The 24,063-nt window shown below is 42.4% G+C and overlaps 1 protein-coding gene across 1 annotated transcript in view; it reads left to right on the top strand.

Moving 5' to 3' along the window:
* The window catches only part of ANKRD13A (ankyrin repeat domain 13A), a 55,480-nt gene extending 32,116 nt beyond the window's left edge, over positions 1 to 23,364 (top strand). The window contains exons 11-15 of the mRNA XM_083146328.1: positions 5,859 to 6,016; positions 13,457 to 13,567; positions 14,278 to 14,438; positions 20,220 to 20,287; positions 21,553 to 23,364. Coding sequence (XP_083002454.1) covers positions 5,859 to 6,016; positions 13,457 to 13,567; positions 14,278 to 14,438; positions 20,220 to 20,287; positions 21,553 to 21,748 — 694 coding nt within the window. The 3' untranslated portion in view covers positions 21,749 to 23,364. The remainder of the gene's footprint in view (positions 1 to 5,858; positions 6,017 to 13,456; positions 13,568 to 14,277; positions 14,439 to 20,219; positions 20,288 to 21,552) is intronic.
* The last annotated feature ends 699 nt before the right edge of the window (positions 23,365 to 24,063 follow it).

Here is a 24,063-nt window from a genome sequence, read left to right as displayed (position 1 = left end):
CCACACTATATAATATCAACTCATGCCCTAGTGCAGGGGTGTGGCTCCTGCTCCCACTGCTGCCCGCCGCCCACCGTCTGTCCCCGTCCCCATCACACGCTGCTGGTTCCTCGAATCCCTTCTCCTTCTTTGCTTATCTCTCCTACCCCTCACTGAGCATCCTTGTGACTGGGTCATCCGCCAATCAGAGGTCGCGGGCCGGCAGCCAATCAGGAGCCGGCCCGCGAGCTTTGATTGGTGGAAGGCCCAGTCACAGGGAAGTGAGAGGGGGAAGGAGACGCGCAGTGTGCTGTGCTCTCCTCCCCTCGGTGACATGACAGGACTGCAGGGGGACACCAGACTGTCCTCTCCACGCCCGGCAGCAGCAGCAACAATGGTGAGTGCTGCTGCTGGGAAATTAGCACTGTGGGGGCATAGCAGATTGTAGCACTGTGGGGGTATAGCAGATTGTGGCACTGTGGGGGCATAGAAGATTTTGGCACTGTGGGGGCATAGCAGTTTGTGGCACTGTGGGGGCATAGCAGTTTGTGGCACTGTGGGGGCATAGCAGTTTGAGGCACTGTGGGGGCATAGCAGTTTGAGGCACTGTGGGGGCATACCAGCTTTTTGGCACTGTGGGGGCATAGCAGTTTGTGGCACCATGGGGCATACCCAGCACCGTGGGGGGCATACCTGGCACCGTGGGAGCATATGTGTATCTGGAACTATTGGGGGCTTATGTATATATGGCACTGCACTATTGGAGGCATATGTGTATCACACCCACCCAATAGACCATGCCCCTTTTTTGGCACGCGCATCGAAGGCGCACACATGTTGTTGGCTCTTTAGCTTGACTACAGATATTTTTCGGCTCTTTACCTCTGACCGGTTGGCCACCCCTGCCCTAGTGGATAGTGGGGTTATGAACTGGATAGTAAATCGCATGCAATATCGCATGCGATCTAGTGGCGCCGTGAAACTACACAAGTACCAAAGTTTCTTATTCAGAATTTTTGAAAAAGATTAAGCAAATTGTTTTATAGGTCATACACAGCTTTAATATGGATGAGGGACAGGATTAACTTCTGTTTGTACACATTTTTTATTATTGACCGCACACCAGCAACGTGTTTGCCTTTTACATTGACCATAATTAATTTGAATTGGTCCTGGACCACCAATCCAAGGCACCCCTGCAAGTGTCCCGAGGCACCCCAGGGAGCCACAGGACACAGTTTGGGAACCACTGCCCTATGACCTCTTATTATCATCAGCTACATCCAATTGCATCTAAATATATCCTATTCAAGAGGTATTTGTGGTATTAAGCATATATTTGTATAAATATTTTGGAGCTCTATCAGGACATTGCTGGGTACATGCAAAGTAAGTCACAATATAACAGTACAAAATATAAGGAAAACAATCGGGCGCGATAGTCACGTGTTTGTTCCACTATTCAATATATAATATACTAACATGTGTTAGTTTAAAAGAATATATACTGGCTGCTCCCAGAAGCAATTCTGGAGATTGCTAATGAAAATGGTAGATAGTTGGATAATAGAAACCAATCAATCTTATACACATATGTACTTATATATATCTGAATAAAAGAGAGCGCCACACATCTGAAAAAATTATTCAAGATTTATTAGCTTAAAAATAATTAGAATTAAAAATAAACAATAAACATAAGACCAATATGCCCAGTATATTCTGGAAAAAAGGGCAACAGTAAATAGTAATAGTAATAGTAAACATTAATTGAACCCAGCTCTAGATTGGTATGGCACCTGCAAAATATCAGATTAGTGGAAAGAAAAAGACCTTATTTTTGTATAAAAGTAAGTAAATAATAATCCCTGTACAAACCAGGGTAGATGGAATAAATTGATGAAAAGGAATGTAATCCTTTTGTTTCCTTCACAGGGGGTGTATAGATGTTAAGATCCACTATTGCATAATATTGGTACTGTCCTCAGTCACTCAAGAGAACGTTATACTTTTGTATTAAATTGTGGCAATACCTCCTTATTTGTATGTTTTATGATCCCTGCGGTAGCCTGGGAGGATGTTCCGAGTGCAGGCTCGCTACAACCTGCTCACCGCACAAACATCAAAGGCTCGCTGATCACAGCTGAAGCCGAGTGGGTAGTAGCGAGCCTCGCGAGGGGACGCAGATTACTTCACATATATTCCGCGTCCCTTCGCGGGGCTCGCCACGCTTCGGGCTCGGTGGCTCGCTGCACTCGCCACACTATATAATATCAATTCCACGCCGACGTGGATAGTGGGGTATGAAAAGGTCAGAGGACACGTACCGCAACCCCTCGCGGGCTCGCTGCGCTCGCTTTGGGTTGGCGTTGATACTGGAGTGGCGTTAACAATGGGGGGGCATTTCGCATAGTAATCACCCATCAGGGTGGGTGTACAATGAAAAATCGGGTCTGGGGGTGCATCTAACATTGGAATCAGGGTGCCTGTACAATGTAATATCGGGTATAATCGCGTCGCATCGCATGCCATTATAATTATTAAAATTTTATACTCCGCCTGGGAAACCCTCAAATCGGGTCGCATCGCATGCCTTAATTAGTGGCGATGCGATATATCGGGCGCCCAGATAATACACAAGTACCATCATCTTTAAGAGTATGTTTCGGGCATTGAGTAACACATTTATACTGTGATTCCATGGTATTCATGCACCGCAACTATAATTTAATAACTTGTTCACTTGTGAGGCATGTGCTTATCACAAGTGTCTGTGACCAAACATCAGAGGAGAATTAACAGAGCAGGATGGCCCCAAAATCGCTTGGATTTCAATCCCGGAATTGGAGTTTCCAATCCTGGATTTTCGGGGTTGGCAGTCTAATGCCCATCACTAGCTCGACACATGATAAAGGTTGATTTAAGATTTTCATGTTTATTTGTTTTTGTGTGTTGACTGAAGTAGACATGGACACCATATAAGTGTACCGTGCCCCCTCGCATGACTCGCTGTGCTTGCCATGACTCGCTGCCCACTTGGATATTAAAGTATGAAAAACCAGTTTCACAATGAAAAAGGCTTTATCACTGCTGTAAACAACACCATTAAAGGTCATCATTCTCGGGGTGAAAGGTCGGGACATCCCACGTACTCAACACATCATAGGTCACTTCTCCTGCACATTGTTCACTGTAAAGGCTCTGATACATTACGGAGACTTCTACGAGGGGAGAAGTCGCAATCGATTCCTGTTGAGCCGCCCAGGATCACATGCGCATATCCCATGTGGTCTCTTTTGAGAGAGAGAGTTATGGGGGGTACGTATATTTACCTGACCCCTTTCTGAATTCCCTCCAGGATGCCAGCTTAGGTATTCGGACCGCCGGTCATCCGTATTTGTCATGTAGTACGAATTTGTCCTTTGTTCTTGTGGTCTGCGAGTGTCATTTATTTTATATCTAGGATGGAATTTAATTCACAAAAATGCATTATATCACAGAAAAAGTGTCCGTCGGTATTGAGTCACTGCTGTGACACGCCTGGTACAGGTTCGCCTCCCTATGGAGGCGGATCTGTATTGTCGGAAACGGCCACTGGATTATTGAATCCGTTGCCGTTTCAGACTATTGGCACACATTGCAGGGCCTTTCCAACTGTTGGAAATAATCCGCCAGTCGGAAGAAATTACCTGACATTGATGTTCGACCTGATAATGTCGGAAACGGCTGCTTCTGGGATTGAAATCCAACCCTATGACACGGTTAGGAATAGAGTATCCTAGGTAATAGTATAGGGATCATTTATTATCACCTGCTAAGCACATGGTTCCTTATTTGAATGCGTTGCCTACCCTGTGGATATCTCTTGCGCTAAAACTCTTATGTGACCTTTGTTGATCTGGAAGTCTGCTTATTCTTGCATGCACCTTTCCATGTTTCCTTAAGGTGCTCATACACGTTACAATTATTGTATACAATATTGCATCTCGGTTATGAGATGAGATCTAGTACAAAAAGTATGTGCAGCACATAAGGTGCCCACAGACTCATCGATCCCGGCGTGCATTCTGTGCTTAACTAGCACACATAGCATCGCATCGTATGCCTTGTGCATGCCATGTGCATGCGATGCTATGCGATAAAAAGCTAGTACAAAAAGTATGTGCAGCACATACTTTTTGTACTGTGCGATGAGGTGCCGCATAGCATCGCACCGCCAGGCACCTTTACTCCTTGTACTAAATCTCATCGCAAAACTAAGATGCGATATTGTATACAATAATTGTAACTTGTATGGGCACCTTAACACCTAGGGCATTATACTCCAGCTTTTCTTTTATGGTGCCTAGTATTAATTTAGGTTTATGATTGTATTTGTTAATTATTTGCTGTAGCCTGTCTCATTTACTTGAATTATGTACTGTAAGTCCTAAATATTTTTTCTTTGTGTATGGTACTTGTGTAGTTTCACGGCGCCACCACGCGCACAGTCTGTGTCTGAAACTTGGCAGCCTGCCAGAGGCTCAGTTTAACTGTGCGCGTGCCGCTCTAGCTGTTCTCAGCACAGCGCATGGCTGCTTTCCTTATGTAAGCTACGTTATCAGCGCTGACAGGTCACTGTGGTACTTGTAGTTCCACCGTGAAATAGGCAGTCCTGCGCACCGCTGACAACAGGGGCACGTAAACTGGACACCCCGGCAATTTAGACGCTAAAGCATCTAAATCCAGACTCCCTGAACTGTACACCCCGGCGATTTAGACACTAAAGCGTCTAAATCCAGACTCCCTACAAACCACTAAGATGGGGGCATCTGAATTTAGTAGGGTCTAGGGGTACACTATTAAACCTGTTCACAATGACCCTAGTCGACGTAACAGCGGTCGACCTTGTTAATTCCGCTATCCACGCCAACCCGAAGCGTGGCGAGCGCAGCGGTACGTGTCCTACGACCTTTTCATACCCCCACTATCCACGTCGGCGTGGAGTTGATTTTCTAAAGTGTGGCGAGCGGACGCGGATACCTTTGAAGCCCACGAGGGGACGCGGATACCTGTGAAGGTATCCACGTCCCCTCGCGGGGCTCGCCACGCTTCGGGCTCGCTGCGCTCGCCACACTTTATAAAATCAACTCCACGCCGACGTGGATAGTGGGGGTATGAAAAGGTCGTAGGACGCGTACCGCCGCCCCGCGCGGGCTCGCCGCGCTTCCGGTTGGCGTGGATAGCGGAATTAACAAGGTCGACAGCTGTTACGTCGACTAGTGTCATTGTGAACAGGTGTAATAGTGTACCCCTAGACCCTACTAAATTCAGACGCTTTAGCGTCTAAATTTAGATGCCCCATCTTAGTGGTTTGCAGGGAGTCTGGATTTAGACGCTTTAGCGTCTAAATCGCCAGGGTGTACAGTTCAGGGAGTCTGGATTTAGATGCTTTAGCGTCTAAATTGCCGGGGTGCCCTCGCTGTCAGCGGTCCGCAGGACTGCCTATTTCACTGTGGAACTACAAGTACCACAGTGACCTGTCAGTGCTGGGCAGCGCTGATAACATAGCTTACATAAGGAAAGCAGCCACGCACTGCGCTGAGAACAGCTAGAGCGGCACGCGCAAAGTTAAACAGAGCCTCTGGCAGGCTGCCAAGTTTCAGACACAGACTGTGCGCGCGGTGGCGCTGTGAAACTACACAAGTACCCAAAGTATTTTTAATATATTTTATATTAGTACAGGTACTTAGGTAGTCTTAATACTATTAGCAGTATTCATAATAATATTTTTATTATTAGTATGGTGTTTTTTTATTTTTTCTAGTATATTTTGATGATGATGTTTTTCTCTATCAAATGTAAACTATGCAATGAAAAACTTACAACCAATTCTACAGATTTAAAGGCACTCTCTGGATGTGTGAAGATTTTCCTCTCTCCCTTGTGGAGCAAGTTACCCCCATTATAGACCTAATGGCCAGAACAAGCTCTCACTTTGCCCATCTCCGAGACTTCATCACGCTACAATTTCCTCCTGGATTTCCAGTCAAAATAGGTATGTCTACATGGCTTTCGTGCAAGTGTGTTGGGAGGGAGTTTAAATTAATCTTGGTACTTGTTTCCTAGCACGGCCACAACAATCATGATCGTGGGCATCGTGAGGAAAAATCGGGGGCATCGCGGCCATCGCATGCACTAAAAATTCGGTGCGATGGTCCCGACGCGATGCCCGCGATTTCCCCATAGGGAACAATGTTAAATGCCTCAATTTAGCCGCGATGCCCCCGATTTCCCATAGGAAACCATGTTAAATGGGTCAATTTACCCAAATCATCATAGTGAACAATGGTAAATGGGCCAGAAACCCCCAAAAACACCCCTGAACAGTGAAATGTCCTCCCAAAAGTATTTTACGCCACCCCACGATCAACGCGAACCCGAAGCGTGGCGAGCGCAGCGGTACGCGTCCTCCGACCTTTTCATACCCCCACTATCCACGTCGGCGTGGAGTTGAGAATAGAATAGTGTAGCGAGCCACCGAGCCCGAAGCGTGGCGAGCGCAGCGGATACCTGTGAAGCCCGCGAAGGGACGCGTTTACCTGTGAAGGTATCCGCGTCCTCTCGCGGGGCTCGCCACGCTTCGGGCTCGGTGGCTCGCTGCGCTCGCCACACTATTCTATTCTCAACTCCACGCCGACGTGGATAGTGGGGGTATGAAAAGGTCGGAGGACACGTACCGCCGCCCCTCGCGGGCACGCTGCGCTCGCCACGCTTCGGGTTCGCGTTGATCGTGGGGTGGCGTAAAATACTTTTGGGGGGACATTTCACTGTTCAGGGGTGTTTGGGGGGGTTTCTGGCCCATTTAACATTGTTCCCTATGATGATTTGGGTAAATTGACCCATTTAACATTGTTTCCTATGGGAAATCAGGGGCATCGCGGCTAAATTGAGGCATTTAACATTGTTCCCTATGGGGAAATCGCGGGCCCCCGATTTTTCCTCACGATGCCCAAGATCATTATCGTTGTGGCCGTGCTAGGAAACAAGTACCTTTTTTTTTTTTTTTTTTATTAATTTGTAATGAATTGCAAATATAAACGAACAAACTACTACTAATTGGGCAAGAGACACATTTAGTTTACCATCTGAGATCAGACTTCGTTGTTCTGTCATTGTGCAGACCTTTGATCTGTAATTACATAGGAAAAAGGGTTATTGTACTAGTTACTTAATATTTGTGTTTTGCTCTTGTTTTTCCACTTGTTTTGTTCTATTTACATTGTTGGAAACCCATCCAGAGGTTGCTTTGTTCACATTTCCTAATTCTTTGTGGCTCATTCACATTGTTTTATTTATCCATGTTGGTACTCTTTACCTAGCACGACGCCCACGATTTTGATCGTGGGCATCGCAGGTAAAAAAATCGCGGGCATCGCGGCCATTGAATGCACTAAAAATCGCGATTTCCCATAGGGATCAATGTTAAATTTCTCAATTGACCCGATTGATCTCAATTGTGCCTATTTGGCCTATTTGGCCTCTGTGGGCCATTTAACATTGTTTCCTATGGAAAAATCGGGTCAATTGAGGCATTGAAATGTAAGTTCAATGCCTTAATTGACCCGATTTTTCCATAGGAAACAATGTTAAATGGCCCACAGAGGCCAAATAGGCACCGTAAAGTGTGAAATGGCCCCCACAATTGTTAACGCCACCCCACGATCAACGTCAACCCGAAGCGCGGCGGTACGCGTCCTACGACCTTTTCATACCCCCACTATCCACGTCGGCGTGGAGTTGAGAATAGAATAGTGTGGCGAGCGCAGCGAGCCACCGAGCCCGAAGCGTGGCGAGCGGACGCGGATACCTTTACAGGATTGATTAAAAATAAAATAAAAGGACAGCAGCACTCACATATAAGAATAAAGAAAGGCATTAGGACGGTGTTGAGCATAATCAGGAACTGTATGAGGGGGAAAGTCCTATAAAGAAATGCTTTGTATTAATTTTTTCCCTCTGCACTGGCAGTAATGGGGGTGTAAGGTCTGTGGTATTGAGTTTACAGCAGCATGCAATGACCGTGTCCTAGGAACTAACACACCAGTTCTGATAATGGGGCAGATGTATTAAGCTTTAACAAGAGATAAATCCAAGGGTGATAAGGAGAGATAAACGCCCTGCCAATCACCTGCTAACTGCCATGCTACAGCCTGTGTTTGAAAAAAGTCAGTAAAGAGCTGATTGGCTGGACGTTTATCTCTCCTTATCACCCTTGCATTTATCTCTTGTTAAGGCTTAATACATCTGCCCCAGAGTCACTTCTCTTTAATGTTCGCAGAAAATCACAAACTCTTTTATAGGGGCTCATTTATCATTGAATATTTGCGGCTTAATCCCTGAAGACACATGTATGAGGGTTGGCCACAAATATTTAGCTTCCCCTAAATGTATTACAGAGAGACTGCAGTAGATATCTCCAATTCCCACTGACATATCCCTCCATATTTCTGTCAGCCACAACCCCATAGTTATTGGGGATGGAATGTTACCAGATTTCTCAATTTTCAAAACACAAAGCATTCTGTAAAATAGCTGCAGCCATCATCCACTTATGGACTACACATTGCCATGAGAGGGTTTACTGGGACCACGCAGGAGCCCCGGCATTGCACTGAGAACATTGCAGTGTCACTGTCCCTATAGGTGCTCAGTAATACAGACACCTTGTATAATGGCATATCCCAATGTGATTCTGGGCTCTAGTATTGCCTTAAACTGCTGAATTCTTCTAAAACATTTAACTGCAATTGTCCCAATGAAATTTTCCGGAACAGCTATTCAGGCAAAAGGCAGGATAACAGCAACCAAGTTGTGGACAGTATACCCATATTTGTTGGATGTAAACTTTCCACAAAGGTAGAATTATATAAAGGAAATGTTCTTTCCCTAGGAAGAGCAAAAGCTTTAGAGGAGTAAACTAGAATTAGAGGACCCTCTGAAAACTGGATACCTAAGGTGCAGATATCTGAAAGAAAAAAGAAAGTATCACACACCTACAGTAAGATAGATCCCATAGCTATAGAAAAGAATAAAGGCTAGAAGAGCTTTATACAATTTTCCTATGGTATTAATACCCTTAACCCCTCAAACTGCGTCCATCTGGAGAGAGAGACCAATGCAGGTAACAACTGGCTACTACACAGTGAGGCATCTGTCATAGGTATTGATCCCTCTCATTCCCCTCTCCCTCCCTGACACCCATGCCTTCCATCTCAAACACCCTCTCGATCCCCTCTCCCTGACATACTCTCCCTAGAGACCAATGGTGACTCCAGAGGTGGTACTGGAGTGCAGTCTAGAATTTAAATAGGGGAGCAGCACCAACTGCCAGTGAGTCCCCGCTGACTAGGTCTGGCATATGTGGTGACTTTGAAATTGCCCCTCAGACTGGGACAGAAATAAATGGGCAGATTGTAGTGAGGTGTATGAACCATAGCTGCCTACCCTCCTGCATTCTGCAGGAGACTCCCTGAAATAGCAGCAATCTCCCTCTCTCCCTCATTAGTCTAGCTATCTCCCTCATTTCATCTAGCCCACATTACACTGTTACATTTTTTGGGAAAAAAGGAATTTAGAGACCGATACATTTATATTGAATCATGAGCACGTTACCAAGTATAGTAGCTCTTACTAACTGCTTTGGGGCTCATCTACATTTGGATATAAGTCATTTTAAAAGATTCCTCTCAGATGTAGAAGTACACACCCACGCTTCTAGGTGCCACATTCACAATCTCTTTTTACAATCTCTCCATATATGTAACTAGCCACACCCTTTGGGTGGAGCATGATGCGCCCCTTCAATGGGGCGCTGAGCAGATTTTGAATACCAACTATAATCTCCCTGAAACTGGTTTTCAAAAATAGGCAAGTATGGTATGAACTAGGCATGGGTAAAGAATGACTTCTCAATTTACTGGGACTGATGCACCAGATGACAAATGACTGGTTGTAACTATGTAAAGATTAGAAGGTCAATAAACCCTGCTTATGCTGTCAGAACAGTAGTAAAGCTAATTTTAGTGGAAATACAAGGCTCCTTTCCTTTATTTATGCTACCAGATATGGCTTAGGTGAAAATAACTTCATAGCGATGGCAACATTATAAACAGGGTATTACAGAATTTTAAATTGTTTTAAAACAAATGCTGTGTAAGTAAATGTCCTAAAGATTTCTAGTTTGTACTTGGGGAAATCCTCTTTTACTTTGAAGCTAATATGTATTGTACATATAATATGCGTTCCCTGCAGAGAGGATACATGTAGATGGCTGCTTAGCGTGCAGCAGAAATCTACAGATAGCTACATCCTGTCTTCCTGTTTTAGTCTAGCTTTATTTCTGGTATCCTGACAGCATTTGACAACAAATATGCCTATTTAAGGATTGTTTTTTTTTTTTTTTTTTTCATTCAGAATGCATCAAAATGATTAGGTGCAAAAAGATTTCAGTTTTTTTGCTGGTCTGTGTAGGCAAGATATTGTTGGTTAAGACAGGAAGAGGTTTGCAGAAGTGTTTTTTTTTTTTTTTTTTTTTACAGTTTACTGGGTGCGCGTAATTGGTGAAATATTTTCCAGTTTCCCCTATACAGCTGGTCCCAACTATAAATCTTTACAGTTACTACAATAGATGCGCTCAGTGCCTCAGTACTATCTGGTGCCAGTTTCTTACATGTAATGAATAAATCCTGCAGCATAAATGCTTGGAGGAATGAACTGAGGGAGCAAGGCAGATAGTAATGTTTCTGACTGATGCCTGGCAATAGTCTATTGTAAACCAACAAATACTTGTAAATAAATGCTTTGTATGTGTTTGTTTTGTCCACCACACTGCCAGATATAGGGTTAATCACTCCTCTTTCATGTCATATAGAGACAGGAACTGCAGGTGTAGAAGAACACCTACTGTATGTCATCTTTTACTGTCCTTTAGTCTAATTGCAGGACACAGGTTTTTTATTTTCAGGGTGTTGACCCCCGTTTACTAGGAGATGGCTCAGGAACGCTGTCTCTCCTGAAGTTCCTGGTGATTTTTCCCAAGGCATTAGGTTGGAAAACCAGCCTTTACTTAGATATACCTGAGGTTCCATGTGCGATCTACAGCAGTTCTGCACTTATCATGCATACAAAGAATGGAGTCTGACAGTATAGTAGTAATACAATAATGTCATCATGTGTGTCAGGCCAGTAGGTCATGGTAAGCCCAATAAGTTGTTCGCATTGAAAAGCACTGTGGAGGGTCTGGATCAAAGCTGTCTGATTTGGCCTATCTATGCTCCCATGGTCAGGATGGAATTCATAAGGGCAGTGCAGATGGTGTAATTGTTAGCATAGTTTACATTTTTACCAGTGTGGAGTTTGTATTCTCCCCATGCTTACTTGGTTTTCCTCTGGGTACTCTGGTTTCCTACCACAATCCGAAAATATCCTTGTAGGTTACCAATAAAAAAATCTTTGTGGATTATTATATAGACAGTGTCTAGGTACAGTCAAAGGTAGACAGGGTCGGCACATGAAAAGGTTGACAGGAGGTTTTCACTTTTTTTTGTGTTAATGTCGACATTGGTCAGCCTTAAGATCCTATCCACGATCTGATCGGATCATGGATAGGATCTTAAGGCGCATCTGACCGTGTGTACACACCATAAGCGTGAACTAGAATAAGGTCCTATGTTACTCTAATCATGTGTTACAGAATGGGCTGAATTGTAGCTGATAGTCTAATGTTTTCAAAGACAGTGCTCTGAATGGACTGACTGTGTAAATTATGTGTTATGTAAGAAGGTAAATATGTGTAACATTATGGCTTTTCTCAGCAAGTACGCATTCTGCCGCAATAAGCAATGGTTGCGCTAATGCGCAAAGTACCGTATTGTGCAAAATGTGCACGCACGCACCCTGCTAACAAACGCCATAATGCATTCTAACACAGGGAGATAATTTCGACTTTGACAGAGGATATTGCTTGTGAATTTGGCAGAAAACAATCTAGTTGCATTGAAGGTGATACACATAACAGGAAGTTCCAACTGGACTTTCTCAATTGCATTAACGAAAAGAGTGTAGTGACCAAAAGGCCTTATGAAATTGGTGTGTGGCATGTCACCGATTGGATGCAGAGGAGCAAGAATGCGAAAGTGAAAAATGTTTTTTAGTGTTCACTCTAGAAATGCGGGCAGGGCGCTGCTGCACAGGGGCAGCGCAAGGGGGCGGACCGGGCCCGCCGACATCACAGTTGTGGGCGGTCCTGGGTTGCCGACGTCACAAAAGGGGCGTGCCCGGGCCTCGACGACATGAAAAAGGGCGGGCCCGGCGCTGTCACTAAAGGGGGCGGGCCGGCCCCGCCGAAGTTGCCGTGCCACTGGGGAAGCGACGGGAATCCCCGTCTAAGGCGGCGCTGCGTTTCCCCGTGCACACAGTTGGGGCAGGCACCAGGCTGTTTTAGTGGGGTGCTGCTAGCGGGGCAGGGTGCATTTTGCCCTTTAAAAATCGGGCAGGGCACATCGCCCCGCTAAAACAGCCTAGCGGGAACACTAGTTTTTGTATATTTATAGGGCTTTTGTATATTTATAGGGCTTTTGTATATTTATATAGCCATTGCATTAAGGGCCTGATTCAGACTTGATTGCAAATGCACATTTTTTTATATTTATAGGGCTTTTGTATATTTATATAGCCATTGCATTAAGGGCCTGATTCAGACTTGATTGCAAATGCACATTTTTTCTCCAGTGGACAAAACAATGTTCACTGCAGGTGGGGCAAATGTAACCTGTGCAGAGAAAGCAAGATTTGGATGGGGTGTGTTCATATTGAAATCTGAATTGTAGTGTAAATAGATTTTGGCAAGTTATTTTCGTTCTTTGATTATAATTTTTCACTGCTTAATGTATAGACCCCTCCATTGGGATGCTGTAGTCCCCACCACCAGTCATCCATATATATCCCCTTGTATCAGCTTATGATAACTTGTTCTGAAAAAAAGCAGGTCTCCCATACCCCCTGCGCTAATCGAGTCATAGACCCGTCTCCAGCTGTACCGTGCCTGTTTCCTCGCTACTTTAAAAGAGGGGCGGAGCCACAATGATTCTGTTGTGCCACCGTGTCCCTGGACAAGCCACCTGTGTGCCGGCCATGCACACAATGTACCGACCGGGTTGCCAAATCATAAGTCAAAAAAGGGTTGATTGGCAACTTCGGATTTTGTAAATATTTGGTAATCCTGATTTACGTAAAAAAGACTGTGGGCTGCAGTATGAGATGATCTACAGTGTACAGAGTGGGCCTGTTTAGCAAAACAGCCCTCGGAACATACAGAAAACCTGTTACTTTTGTTTATAGTAAATGCAGACCATTGCGACAGTATGGCATCTCGTGGATTGTTGCATAAAACTTGTCCGTAAATATTGATCACTTTTTTTTTTTTTCCTTTCCACAGAAATCCCCTTATTTCATGTTTTGAATGCAAGAATTACATTTGGGAATGTGAACACTTGCACCAGGGCAGAGGAGACTACGCCCACCACTCCAAAAGGGACACCCGATGAGGGTGAGTATTCACTGATTCTCTAACTTGCTTAAAATTAAATAGTCAGTAAACAAATCTCATGATATAACTGGTTGAAAGCTTCCAGTCTGTGTGTTGAGCATCCTGTTAAGAAAAACTTAAAAATGACCCTACCGCTAAGAATTATAGTTTCACTCTTTCAGATAGAATAAAGTTCTACTAAATAACTAAAGGGAACAGTTTATCAAAATTCTGTAAATAGTTATCATTTGTTAGAAAAATAAGGTTTGAACTTTTAACGATGGACTGCGGACATAAATGCAAATAGGTGTCGGCACACACGAGTTTTTCTGTAGTAAAGGGTTCTTTATGGACTAAGCTGCTTTAATAATTCTCAGATGATTATGGTAAGGACTAGCAAATTAACACTTAAATTAATTCTAAAAATGACATACTCCACCTCTCCCATCTTCCACGAATAAGAGGGGGCACAGTGTGATCTGGCTTCCACATTCTGACAGCATTTACATACGCATTTGTAACGCCACATTGCACACACCACCTGAACATACCATCGCTTAATGACTTACAGTGGAAAAAATCGACATCTGAACTTTAGTTTTTTTAATTCCGATTTTGATGTCTGTGCTTAACAATACAAGTATATTTTTATGTAGACGTAAACTGTAAATGATGTCCTAATTATCATTGGGTCTTCTTTTGTTTCTTTTCCCCCACGCTTTTGCTTTCAGCCACAGCTGCACCAAAATTTGAGGTGGATCAGTCAGTCTTCGATATTCCACCATCCTACCACATCCAGGAGAATGGGAGGAGTCTGCATATTCGTGATGAAGATGATGAAATCATGCAGTTTGCTATTCAGCAAAGTATTCTAGAATGCAGTGGAAACCAGGTGAGTTTCTCCTAGTGTGTGTGTGTGTGTGTGTGTGTGTGTGTGTGTGTGTGTGTGTGTGTGTGTGTGTGTGTGTGTGTGTGATTTTATATAATAATAGTTAACCTTACCAAAGAAGGACCGCACTCCATAATAGATTTCAGTGGGTTACAAAATCTGTAAAATGTACCTATATTTCAGGTAATAGGGTATTAAGGCAGAGATGTAGTAAGCCTTGGAGTCTGATTACTTGGATCAACTAGTAGACAAATTGGTTGGTTTATCAGACTGTTTGAAAACTAACAGAAGCTGTTTTGTACATTCTCTCTCCACTTTATTACACCGTTGAGTCTTCAGCAGCATACACACGTAGAGATCTGTGCTGAGCAATTTTGCTTAAGCAAAAAAAAGCAGGGTAGTGGATCAGAATGAGAGATAGCTATCAGTATCTCTCATTCTGTACACACAGAGGGGTAGATTTATTAAGCTCGGTGAAGTGATAAAATGTCTGGTCTTTATCACCAGCCAATCAGCTTGTACCTTTCATTTTTTAATCCAAGCCTGTAACTTCACAGTTAGGAATTGATTGGCCAGTGATAATGTACCAGCCACATTATCACTTCACCGAACTTAATAAACCTGCCCCAGAGAGATTTGCAGTCATTTGCTAAGCAATCTGACTAGATTTTGACTGCATGCACTGACTTAGTATGCAAGAGATATTTAATCTCTTGGAGCATACACACGGAGAGATCTGTGCTTACTTTCTAAGCAATCTAGTCATATTGCTTAGAAAATAGCACAAATTTGCTCCGTGTGTATGCCCCATTAGTTCAGCTGCCCCTACGGCTGGGTACTCCCTAGGACTATCAGCATTTGGGCCAGTGGTCAGGACGGCCATGCCAGATTGCTGTTCTACTCTAAGCAATGTAATGAATGTCATCTCACTGTCTCACATTACTCAGCACAGCCTACTAGAAGATGTACAGTAGCTTGAAACGCACAGGAGCACACAATCCCGTGTACACCTTAAACGATCAGCACAATTTGACATTCTAATATGTCAAATTGTCTTATTGGCTAAGTGCTTTTAGCAGCCAAAAAGTAGATTAGCATAATACATAAACATTCAATTATTAATTACACTGAATGTGACACCATCAGCTGTCTAGTCATGATTAGGGTAAGAGTTGTATTTATATTCTTTAGCAATATCCTATTTCTATAAAATGTCTCTGATTTAACAACTGTTGTCTTGTTAAATGCTATTCAGGATACTAGATGATTCCCAGATAAATTACATTTAACTTCTTATTGCCACCAAGGGGAAATTCAATTAGCTCTGGGACTTGCTGTGCATTTTTAGCTTCCGAGTTAAGTGCCTTGAGCCATCAGTTATATCTTGCAGGTAACGCAGTGAGGCTGGGTTAAGTACCTGTGATTTACAGCACAAATCATTCATTGTAATATGCTTTCACTTCCCCTGATGAAGTCATAGTGATGACAAAACGCGTTGGACTCGATATACTCATTTAAAGTCTACAAATATTAAGCATCTGAAAGATTTTCATCCAATGCTGTATTGAAACATTTATTTTATTTTCTGTATTTACGTTGTTATGCCCGTAGGGTTAAGTTTTTTTATACATTTGTGTATTTACTCATAGCCCACTGTGACTCTTTCTACTTTTCATTTCTAAAAACACGGTCTTGAGACACCAATAGTTTCCACCCGAGAGCCACAGTTGAAGGCCTCCTATATTCCCAATTCCTCAGGGTATGCCGCATTGTCGATGACCCAGCAGAAAGGGAAAAAACAAATTGAAGATATGGTCCACAAATTCATCTTTAGAGGCTACCCGCTAAACAATCTCATTAAAGCAAAAAAACAAAGCTATGGCACAAGACTGCCACAAATTAATTACCCTCGGCGTGTTCCTGCTGTGACATATTTGGAGCTGGAAGTCTGACTGATGGGACGCCGGAGGCTTTGCAGCTTCAGCGTTGTGTGAGAAGATATCCACCTGTTGCTCCTTCCTTATACATGCTGGCAAGCTGTTTATTTTAAACTTAATGTGTACGTGAGCTGCTATTTATTCATAAATTTATTTGAACATATTGCTTATTGTGCGCTGTCTCCTATCTTTTTGCATACAAACTCTTATCCGTGGGATCGGCTAATTGGAAAAAAACAGCACCGTACTCATGTGACTTAACATTTATGAGGTCTAGCACAGCGCACACACACACACGCACACATACAGGGGATCGAAAGTTTGGGCACCCCAGGCAAAAATTAATTTTATGTGCAAAAAGAAGCCAAGGAAAGATGGAAAAACCTCCAAAAGGAATCAAATTACAGATTAGACATTCTTATAAAATGTAAAAAATAGTTAGATTTTATTTCCATCATTTACACTTTCAAAATATCAGAAAACAAAAAATGGCGTCTGCAAAAGTTTGGGTACCCTGCAGAGTTAATACCTTGTACTGCCCCCTTTGGCAAGTATCACAGCTTGTAAATGCTTTTTGTAGCCAGCCAAGAGTCTTTAAATTTTTTGTTTGAGGTATCTTCGCCCATTCTTCCTTACAAAAGTCTTCCAGTTCTTTGAGATTCCTGGGCTGTCTGTGATGCACTGCTCTTTTAAGGTTTATCCATAGATTTTCAATTATGTTGAGGTCAGGAGATTGTGAATGCCATGGCAATACCTTCAGTTTACAACTCTTGATGTAATCCACTGTGGATCATTATCCATTTGTAGAAGCCAGCCTCTCTTTAGCCTCTCTTTAGCTTCAGCTTTTTCACAGATGTCATCAAGTTAGCGTCCAAAATTTGTTGGAATCTTATTGAATCCATTTTACCTTCTACTCATGAAATGTTCCATTTGCCACTGGCTGCAATACAACCCCAAAGCATGATTGATCCACCCCCATGCTTAACAGTTGGACAGAGGTTCTTTTCATTTAATTCTGTGCCCTTCCTTCTCCAAACGTACCTTTACTCATTACGGCCAAAAAGTTCTATTTTAACCTCATCGGTCCACAGAACTTGATTCCAAAATGCATCAGCCTTGTCCATATGTTCATTTGCAAACTTCAAACGCTGATTTTTGAGGTGAGGCCGTAGAAGAGGTTTTCTTCTGATGACTCTTCCATGAAGACCATATTTGTACAAGTATCTCTTTATAGTGGAATAGTGTACCACAACAGCCCGATCTTCCTGGATGGATCATGCAGTCAAACATGGATTTTGACTTGCTTTTCTCACAATCCTGCAAGCTGTTCTGTCTGATATTTTTCTTGGTCTTCCAGATATTGCTTTAACTTCCACTGTTCCTGATGACTGCCATTTATTAATTACATTCCGAACAGAGGATATGGGCATCTGCTAACACTTTACTATCTTCTTATAGCCTTCTCCTGCTTTATGAGCGTCAACTATTCTCAGTTTCAGTGTTCTACACAACTGCTTAGAGCAGTGGTTCCCAAACTTTTTTGAATCACGGCGCCCTAGAGCATCAAAATATTTTCAAGGTACCCCTAGGCCAAATGCTTCTTATCAAGAAATTCAGAAAAAATATATTAAATGAAGTGCATTGTGTTTATATATCACAGTTATCTGGTGAGGGACAGGATTGGCTTCTGTTTGTCCACATATATTATGATTGGCAGCCACTAGCACTAGTTTTGCCTTGTATATTGTCCATAAATAATATGAATTGATCTTGGTCCACCAACCCAAGGCACCCCTGCAAGTGTCCTGAGGCACCCCAGGGTGCCTAGGCACACAGTTTGGGAACCACTGGCTTAGAGGAACCAATGGTGCTGATTGTTGGGGCAAGGTCAGATGAGTCTGTGCTTTTAAAACCTTTGAGATTGACATCACCTGGTCTTTCCAGAAGATGATTGAGAACAATCCATGACACAGCCAGGTCTCAGCGGTGCATGCTATAAACTCTGCAGGGTGCCCAAACTTCTGCAGACGCCATTTTTTATTTTCTGTTATTTTGAAAGTGTAAATGATGGAAATAAAATCAAACTTTTTTTGACAGGTTATAAGAATGTCTAATCTGTAATTTGATGCCTTTTGGAGGTTTTTCCATCTTTCCTTGTCTTCTTTTTGCACATTAAAATAAATGTTTGCCTGCGGTGCTCAAACTTTCGATACCCACTGTGTGTGTGTGTGTGTGTGTGTGTGTGTGTGTGTGTGTGTGTGTGTGTGTGTGTATGTATGTGCTCTGTGCAGAGGGGGCAGCAGTACTCTAGATCCGTGAATTGCCACTCTGCAAATCGTCCAGGAGCACTCACCTCTGGAGGTACAGATGTGTACTGTCCGTGTGCTGGATCTGTTGCCGTCCAGAAATATATCTGAGCAGTGGAGCTTTTTAATGAGCTTTATGAATAGAGATGAATGGAAGCGCTTAATGTCCACGGCTATCAGCAATCCATGTTTATATTATCAGAATATGAAGTGCTGGGTTCAATTTGCTGATCGCTACGGACATTAAGAGCTTCCACTTCATCTCTATTCATAAAGCTCATTTAAAAGATCCACTACGCTGAAATATTTGACGAATAAAAGCTCCTCCAGAGTGGTGCTGCTCCCTTACATGTAGCGACACTCCATAGCGGTCTTTATTACAGCCACTGCAGTCCACCTATCATCACCACGGTCATCTGCTCCTTCGGTGGTGAGAGCTCCAGGGTACTGCTGCCCTTCTGCATGGAGCGGGACTCCACGCTGTCTGTAACCACACTTGTTGAAACCCACATTCCCAGCACTGATCAGCAGCTATGTAGAGCCCACCTTTTACTGCAAGTTCTACTGCTCCCACCCAGCGGTGCACCTGCAATTGAGCACGGTAACCAGCACAAAATATCTATTGTTATCCGGGACAGGTAACTACTACATTAAGACATTTCTAATGTTGGATAATCCTATCAGGAGGGATAACAGAATTTTTTTTTTAAACAGTTTTTCAATGCATTGATATTTAACTTTTTTTTCATATTTAAAATTCAAACCACCTCACAATTTTTTTAATATATATTATTGTGTATTATTGTGAGATATTCTATCTGAAAATTAATTTTATATATTGTGGCAGGAGAGGTACTTTGCCACCTGGAAACAAGCCTAGGGACTTACTAGTGCCTGTGCCACTGATAGAGTGCCTGTTGGAAGCTACTCACAGGATCCCAGGGGTAGATGGAAAGTGTGCATGGACTGGGTTCCCATCCATTGGGCCCAGACCAGATCTTATAGGCTTCTTAGCCCAAGAAGCTGCTTCAATCAGCCAGCACCTGGCTGCTGGGTTTAAAGCAGAGTCTCTCCCATTAGTCAGGGCTCCTGATGGCAGTTAGTGTCCAGGTGATAGGTCTACTAGGGACAGTGGGATCCAAAAGACTGGGGTACTAGTGTCAGGATGCTGGGGCACTAGGATGTTGTTTGATTAAACAACATTGAGTTTATTACACTTCGTGATCGTGCTTCTATTTCATTAGTCCAGAATTCTTTAACTTTTGTTGTACGTTTAGTGTTTTATTTTTAAGCTTGTGGTACCACTCAACAAAAATACAGTAAAATAAGTTACATAAGCATCTTATTTAAGAGCAGTTTTGTTATTATCAGCCTAGGTTACATGAGAACTCCTTTTCTCCTCTATATTGTTGTGGAGTTTTTGGTCCAGAACCTGTTGGAGACCTTCTATGAAACAATAAATATTTAACATTGCTTGGCTATGTTTATTGGGCAAACTTGTTTATTCGGAGGTTTTCTCTCCTTTTTCGTTTTCTTTATAGCCTATGTCGCAAAGCCATTCAAATGGAAGTATATCTTCACATCAGGTCTATGATGCTCAATATGAAAGGTAAATGGGTGTTTTTATGTATTTGCAATGGGATTAATATTTTTGTTGGACTTCTAGGTAAATGTATTACCTTGTATAACAAGGCTGAGCAGGGCTGATCCAAGTAATATGCATACAAAGACCATGCAACCATGTACGAAATGCTGTGCTCCTGAACTACCTGCTTACTTTATTATAGCACTAATTGGGGTTTAGGGTTGTTTTATTTTTCAGTTATTATTTCATGTCGGATTATTGCAATATTTTAAAAAAATATGTAGAAAGTACCCCGGTTACTTATTGGTTTTGTTTTAGCTTATACTGTATATATATTGGTGACATAAGAATTGTTACCAAAATGGATGAATGGGTGTAGTCCATGCTTCCTTAATGAGCTCATTATCACGCTCATTTGAATGGCCTGTACAGTAGTCTATTGGCTAGGAACCCTAGGGAATGTTTCCTGGCTACTTAACTTGTACCAGTGGAAGTGGTTAATAGCCTTTTTCATCTGTTGTACAGTGCCATATTGCATAGACATATGCAAATGGGTCCTCTTCCATACTGGCCCGTGATCAAGTTGCCTGGTATATACAGTCAGTTCTGGGTTATAGGATGAATCATGTTTAGGTGAACCACTAGTGGTCGAAGGCGTCTAGTTAGACAGTGACTAGAGATCGATGTCTGAGCTTGCCATTCTTCAGGCATGGCGCCTCGCTATGCTCGGCACACTATTATAAACTCACTCTGTCCACTTGAATAGTGAAGTATGAACCAAGTGGACCTGCACAAAAAAAAAACATGAAAAACTTGTGTCGACCATGTTCCCCTCAATCATTCACAGGCAGCCGGCTGTGGAAGGCAGACTTGTGTGCATCACCGCAACACCAGGATAAGCTGCCTCTCTCAGCAAGGATCTGTTGGTTGATTTGTGCATGTCCTTGTACATCATTGCTGCAGTTGCGTCACATGGCTTGTCAAGTCCTGTTAGACTGCTATGGTTGGACATCTTTTTGGCTTTTCTTTTTCCAAAAAATGCATCTTAGTTGCTGTTTGTTGTATTGTGGCTAGAAGTTTGAGGGTATCTGTATTCCAGTTCATTCAAACCAAAGATGAATTATGTGTCTGATGAATTAAGGTTTCTTGAAGCCAATTGGTACACAATTTACAGATTTTCATTCATTCTATTGTTCAATTATGGAAAATGTTCTAATGTTACGTGTCATAATAGACAAAATAGCGGTTTTCTGAATAGTTAAAGGCAAACCTGTTTCATCCTTCTCCAGGGCTCTGCAGGAAAGCATTCTTGCCAACTCTCAAAGTGCCCACTCCAGTCTCAGCAGCCACTCTCAGAGCTTTGATAAGGACTTACAATTTGCCATGGAACTGTCTGCCAAGGAGCTAGAAGAGCAGGAAAAGCGACGTCTGCAGGAAGAGGCTGAGCTGGAAGAGATCCTGAGGCTTTCCATTATGGAGAAATAAGCCATGTTGTGAAGAACCACACCTTGGTTAAAGAATGTCCTATGATACGGGTCTAGCCTTCATTTTTCTGATACCAGCAGTGAAACCACCATGTGAGGGCAAGAGATCACTCCACAGACTCTGTATCTACCAAAGAACTATAAACTTTTGATACTGTTTAATTTAATTTTATATATTTTTTTTCCTTTGCTTTACAGAAGACTTGCAAGCCAGGTACTCTGCCTTGGGCTCTCACTTTCAGCATCGTAAATGTCAGCGAGTTTGTAATGAACAACTATTTGATCTAAAATTCAAGATGTATATGGCTTTGACTTTTGTTATATAGACTTTCTTTTTTTCCTTTTTAGCACCCGGTGAATCTGAACTGTTTGTTTAACCTTCTAAATACAGATGTAGCAACTTTCTTTGCACCAACACTCCATGCAGAGCAGGGATGCCTACGGTATTGAGGCACTGGCAGATATCCGCTGTGTGTGCAGAAGGATGGTATTTATTGAGATAAAACTTGCCACAAATAGATGACACATTGTGAATAATACTGGGGCTTGTGCACATCTTTCCAGACCTCTATTTTGGATCATAAACCATTCACTCAGTGTGGAGCACACAACATGCCAGAAGTATATCGTTTTCTTTTAAATATTAATTTCCATTTCTTAAAATTGAAATTGATTTATAGGCAGAATATCCTCAATGAACCTTGGTACCTATTTGGGCTTTCTGCCTGGTGCCTTGACTTATAATGCCACATCTACTCCCCTTGTTCCTGTCTGTGGACTTTCTCCACTGCCTGTCTGAATAAGACCTAAGCCAGCTGGAGGGATACGTGCCCATGTGTGCCACACACTCCTCTGACTTCTGGGTCTAACTAGGCATGTTCATAGAATTTTAAGTGATGGATGGAGGTATCCTTTAAGTCTCATAGATATTTTGATGTATGTGGATATAAAAGAAGCCGCCTTGAATACCTCAGGTACAGTAGTAGTAGTAGACTGTGGTTTCACCTATGTAGATTCCCAAATGGACTACATATTTTTTTATTCGAGTGCAACTACTTACTGGTCCAGTTACAGCAGTATTTACGACCACAGTGGCTTTATTTTGTAGGTAGATTGTAATACCTTTTCATCCAGTTTGTTATCCTTTATCTGAAGCACCAGATGAAATTGTGATTATTGGATTATTTTGCCATATACCATTTGCTTGTTTTTTTCCTTTAAAAGAATGTTACGTATTCCAGCTTCACCAACATGTGGCTCTTCTGCTCTGCCACTAACCGCTCACTGGTGTGTATATATAGGAGTTGTCATTTAAAAGTAGGGGGTAGATTAGTGGCTTCCCCCTTGTTGACTTGTGGTGCTACAGAATAGATGTTTTCATCTCAGTGATTGAATTTTTGAACATATTTTACAATTCCTTGAAGGTTTTATTCTTATTATTTTTCTTCCATTTGTTAAATCCTGGTGGATTGCACCTTTTTAAGTAGGGAAAAAGAGAAGCTTATTATATATTTGCAAGACTCAATGCATATTAACCCATTTAATGTCAGACTCTGTTACTCAGCGGGTTGAAAATAAAACAAATAACATTTTAAAGCTACAAAATGTGTTACAGACCTCTTTATATATCGCGGTGTCTGTTTGTGAATACCTGTGCTTAGTTGCTTAGCGTGCCTACCAAAGCTACGTTGGTGAGTGTGCATGGTTGCAGCCATGGGTTTTGGCACGCCTCACACACACGGGCTTACAACCCCCAGTTTGTAAAATGCTTTCCCTTCCTGTCCCCAAACAGATCAAGTGTTGAGCTGGGTTCACTCTATACACTGAGTGATATTGTTAACTATATCGCTGGACCTCCAGGCAAACAATATTGTGCATACAAACTGAACAGTATTGATAATGATCTTTCAGTAATCTTCCCAGACGCCCACACTGATCATGCAGTTGTTGTCAATATAGACAAAAATTTATGGCATGTTCAGGTGACAGATACAGGTTGTACACAAAAGAAATATACAGTAGTTTAAAAATATCTTATAGTGTGTAACCACCTTTAATTCTCAGCCCAAATTGTTTTTTTTTTTTTTATGAATATTTTGTATTTAATCAAAATATTAATTATCTCACTTGTGTGCATATTTGTGTATATATGTGTGTGTGTGTGTGTGTGTGTGTGTGTATGTATGTGTATATGTATGTGTGTGTGTATATATATATGTGTGTGTGTGTGTGTGTGTGTGTGTGTGTGTGTGTGTGTGTGTGTGTGTGTGTGTGTGTGTGTGTGTGTGTGTGTGTGTATGTATATGTGTATATATA

This window comes from Crinia signifera, chromosome 1 (genome assembly GCF_055691185.1).
Source record: "Crinia signifera chromosome 1, ASM5569118v1, whole genome shotgun sequence".
In the NCBI taxonomy this organism is placed as follows: Eukaryota; Metazoa; Chordata; class Amphibia; order Anura; family Myobatrachidae; genus Crinia; species Crinia signifera.
The sequence above is the reverse complement of the archived record's forward strand: the minus strand, read 5'-3'. Positions and strand labels throughout refer to the sequence as shown.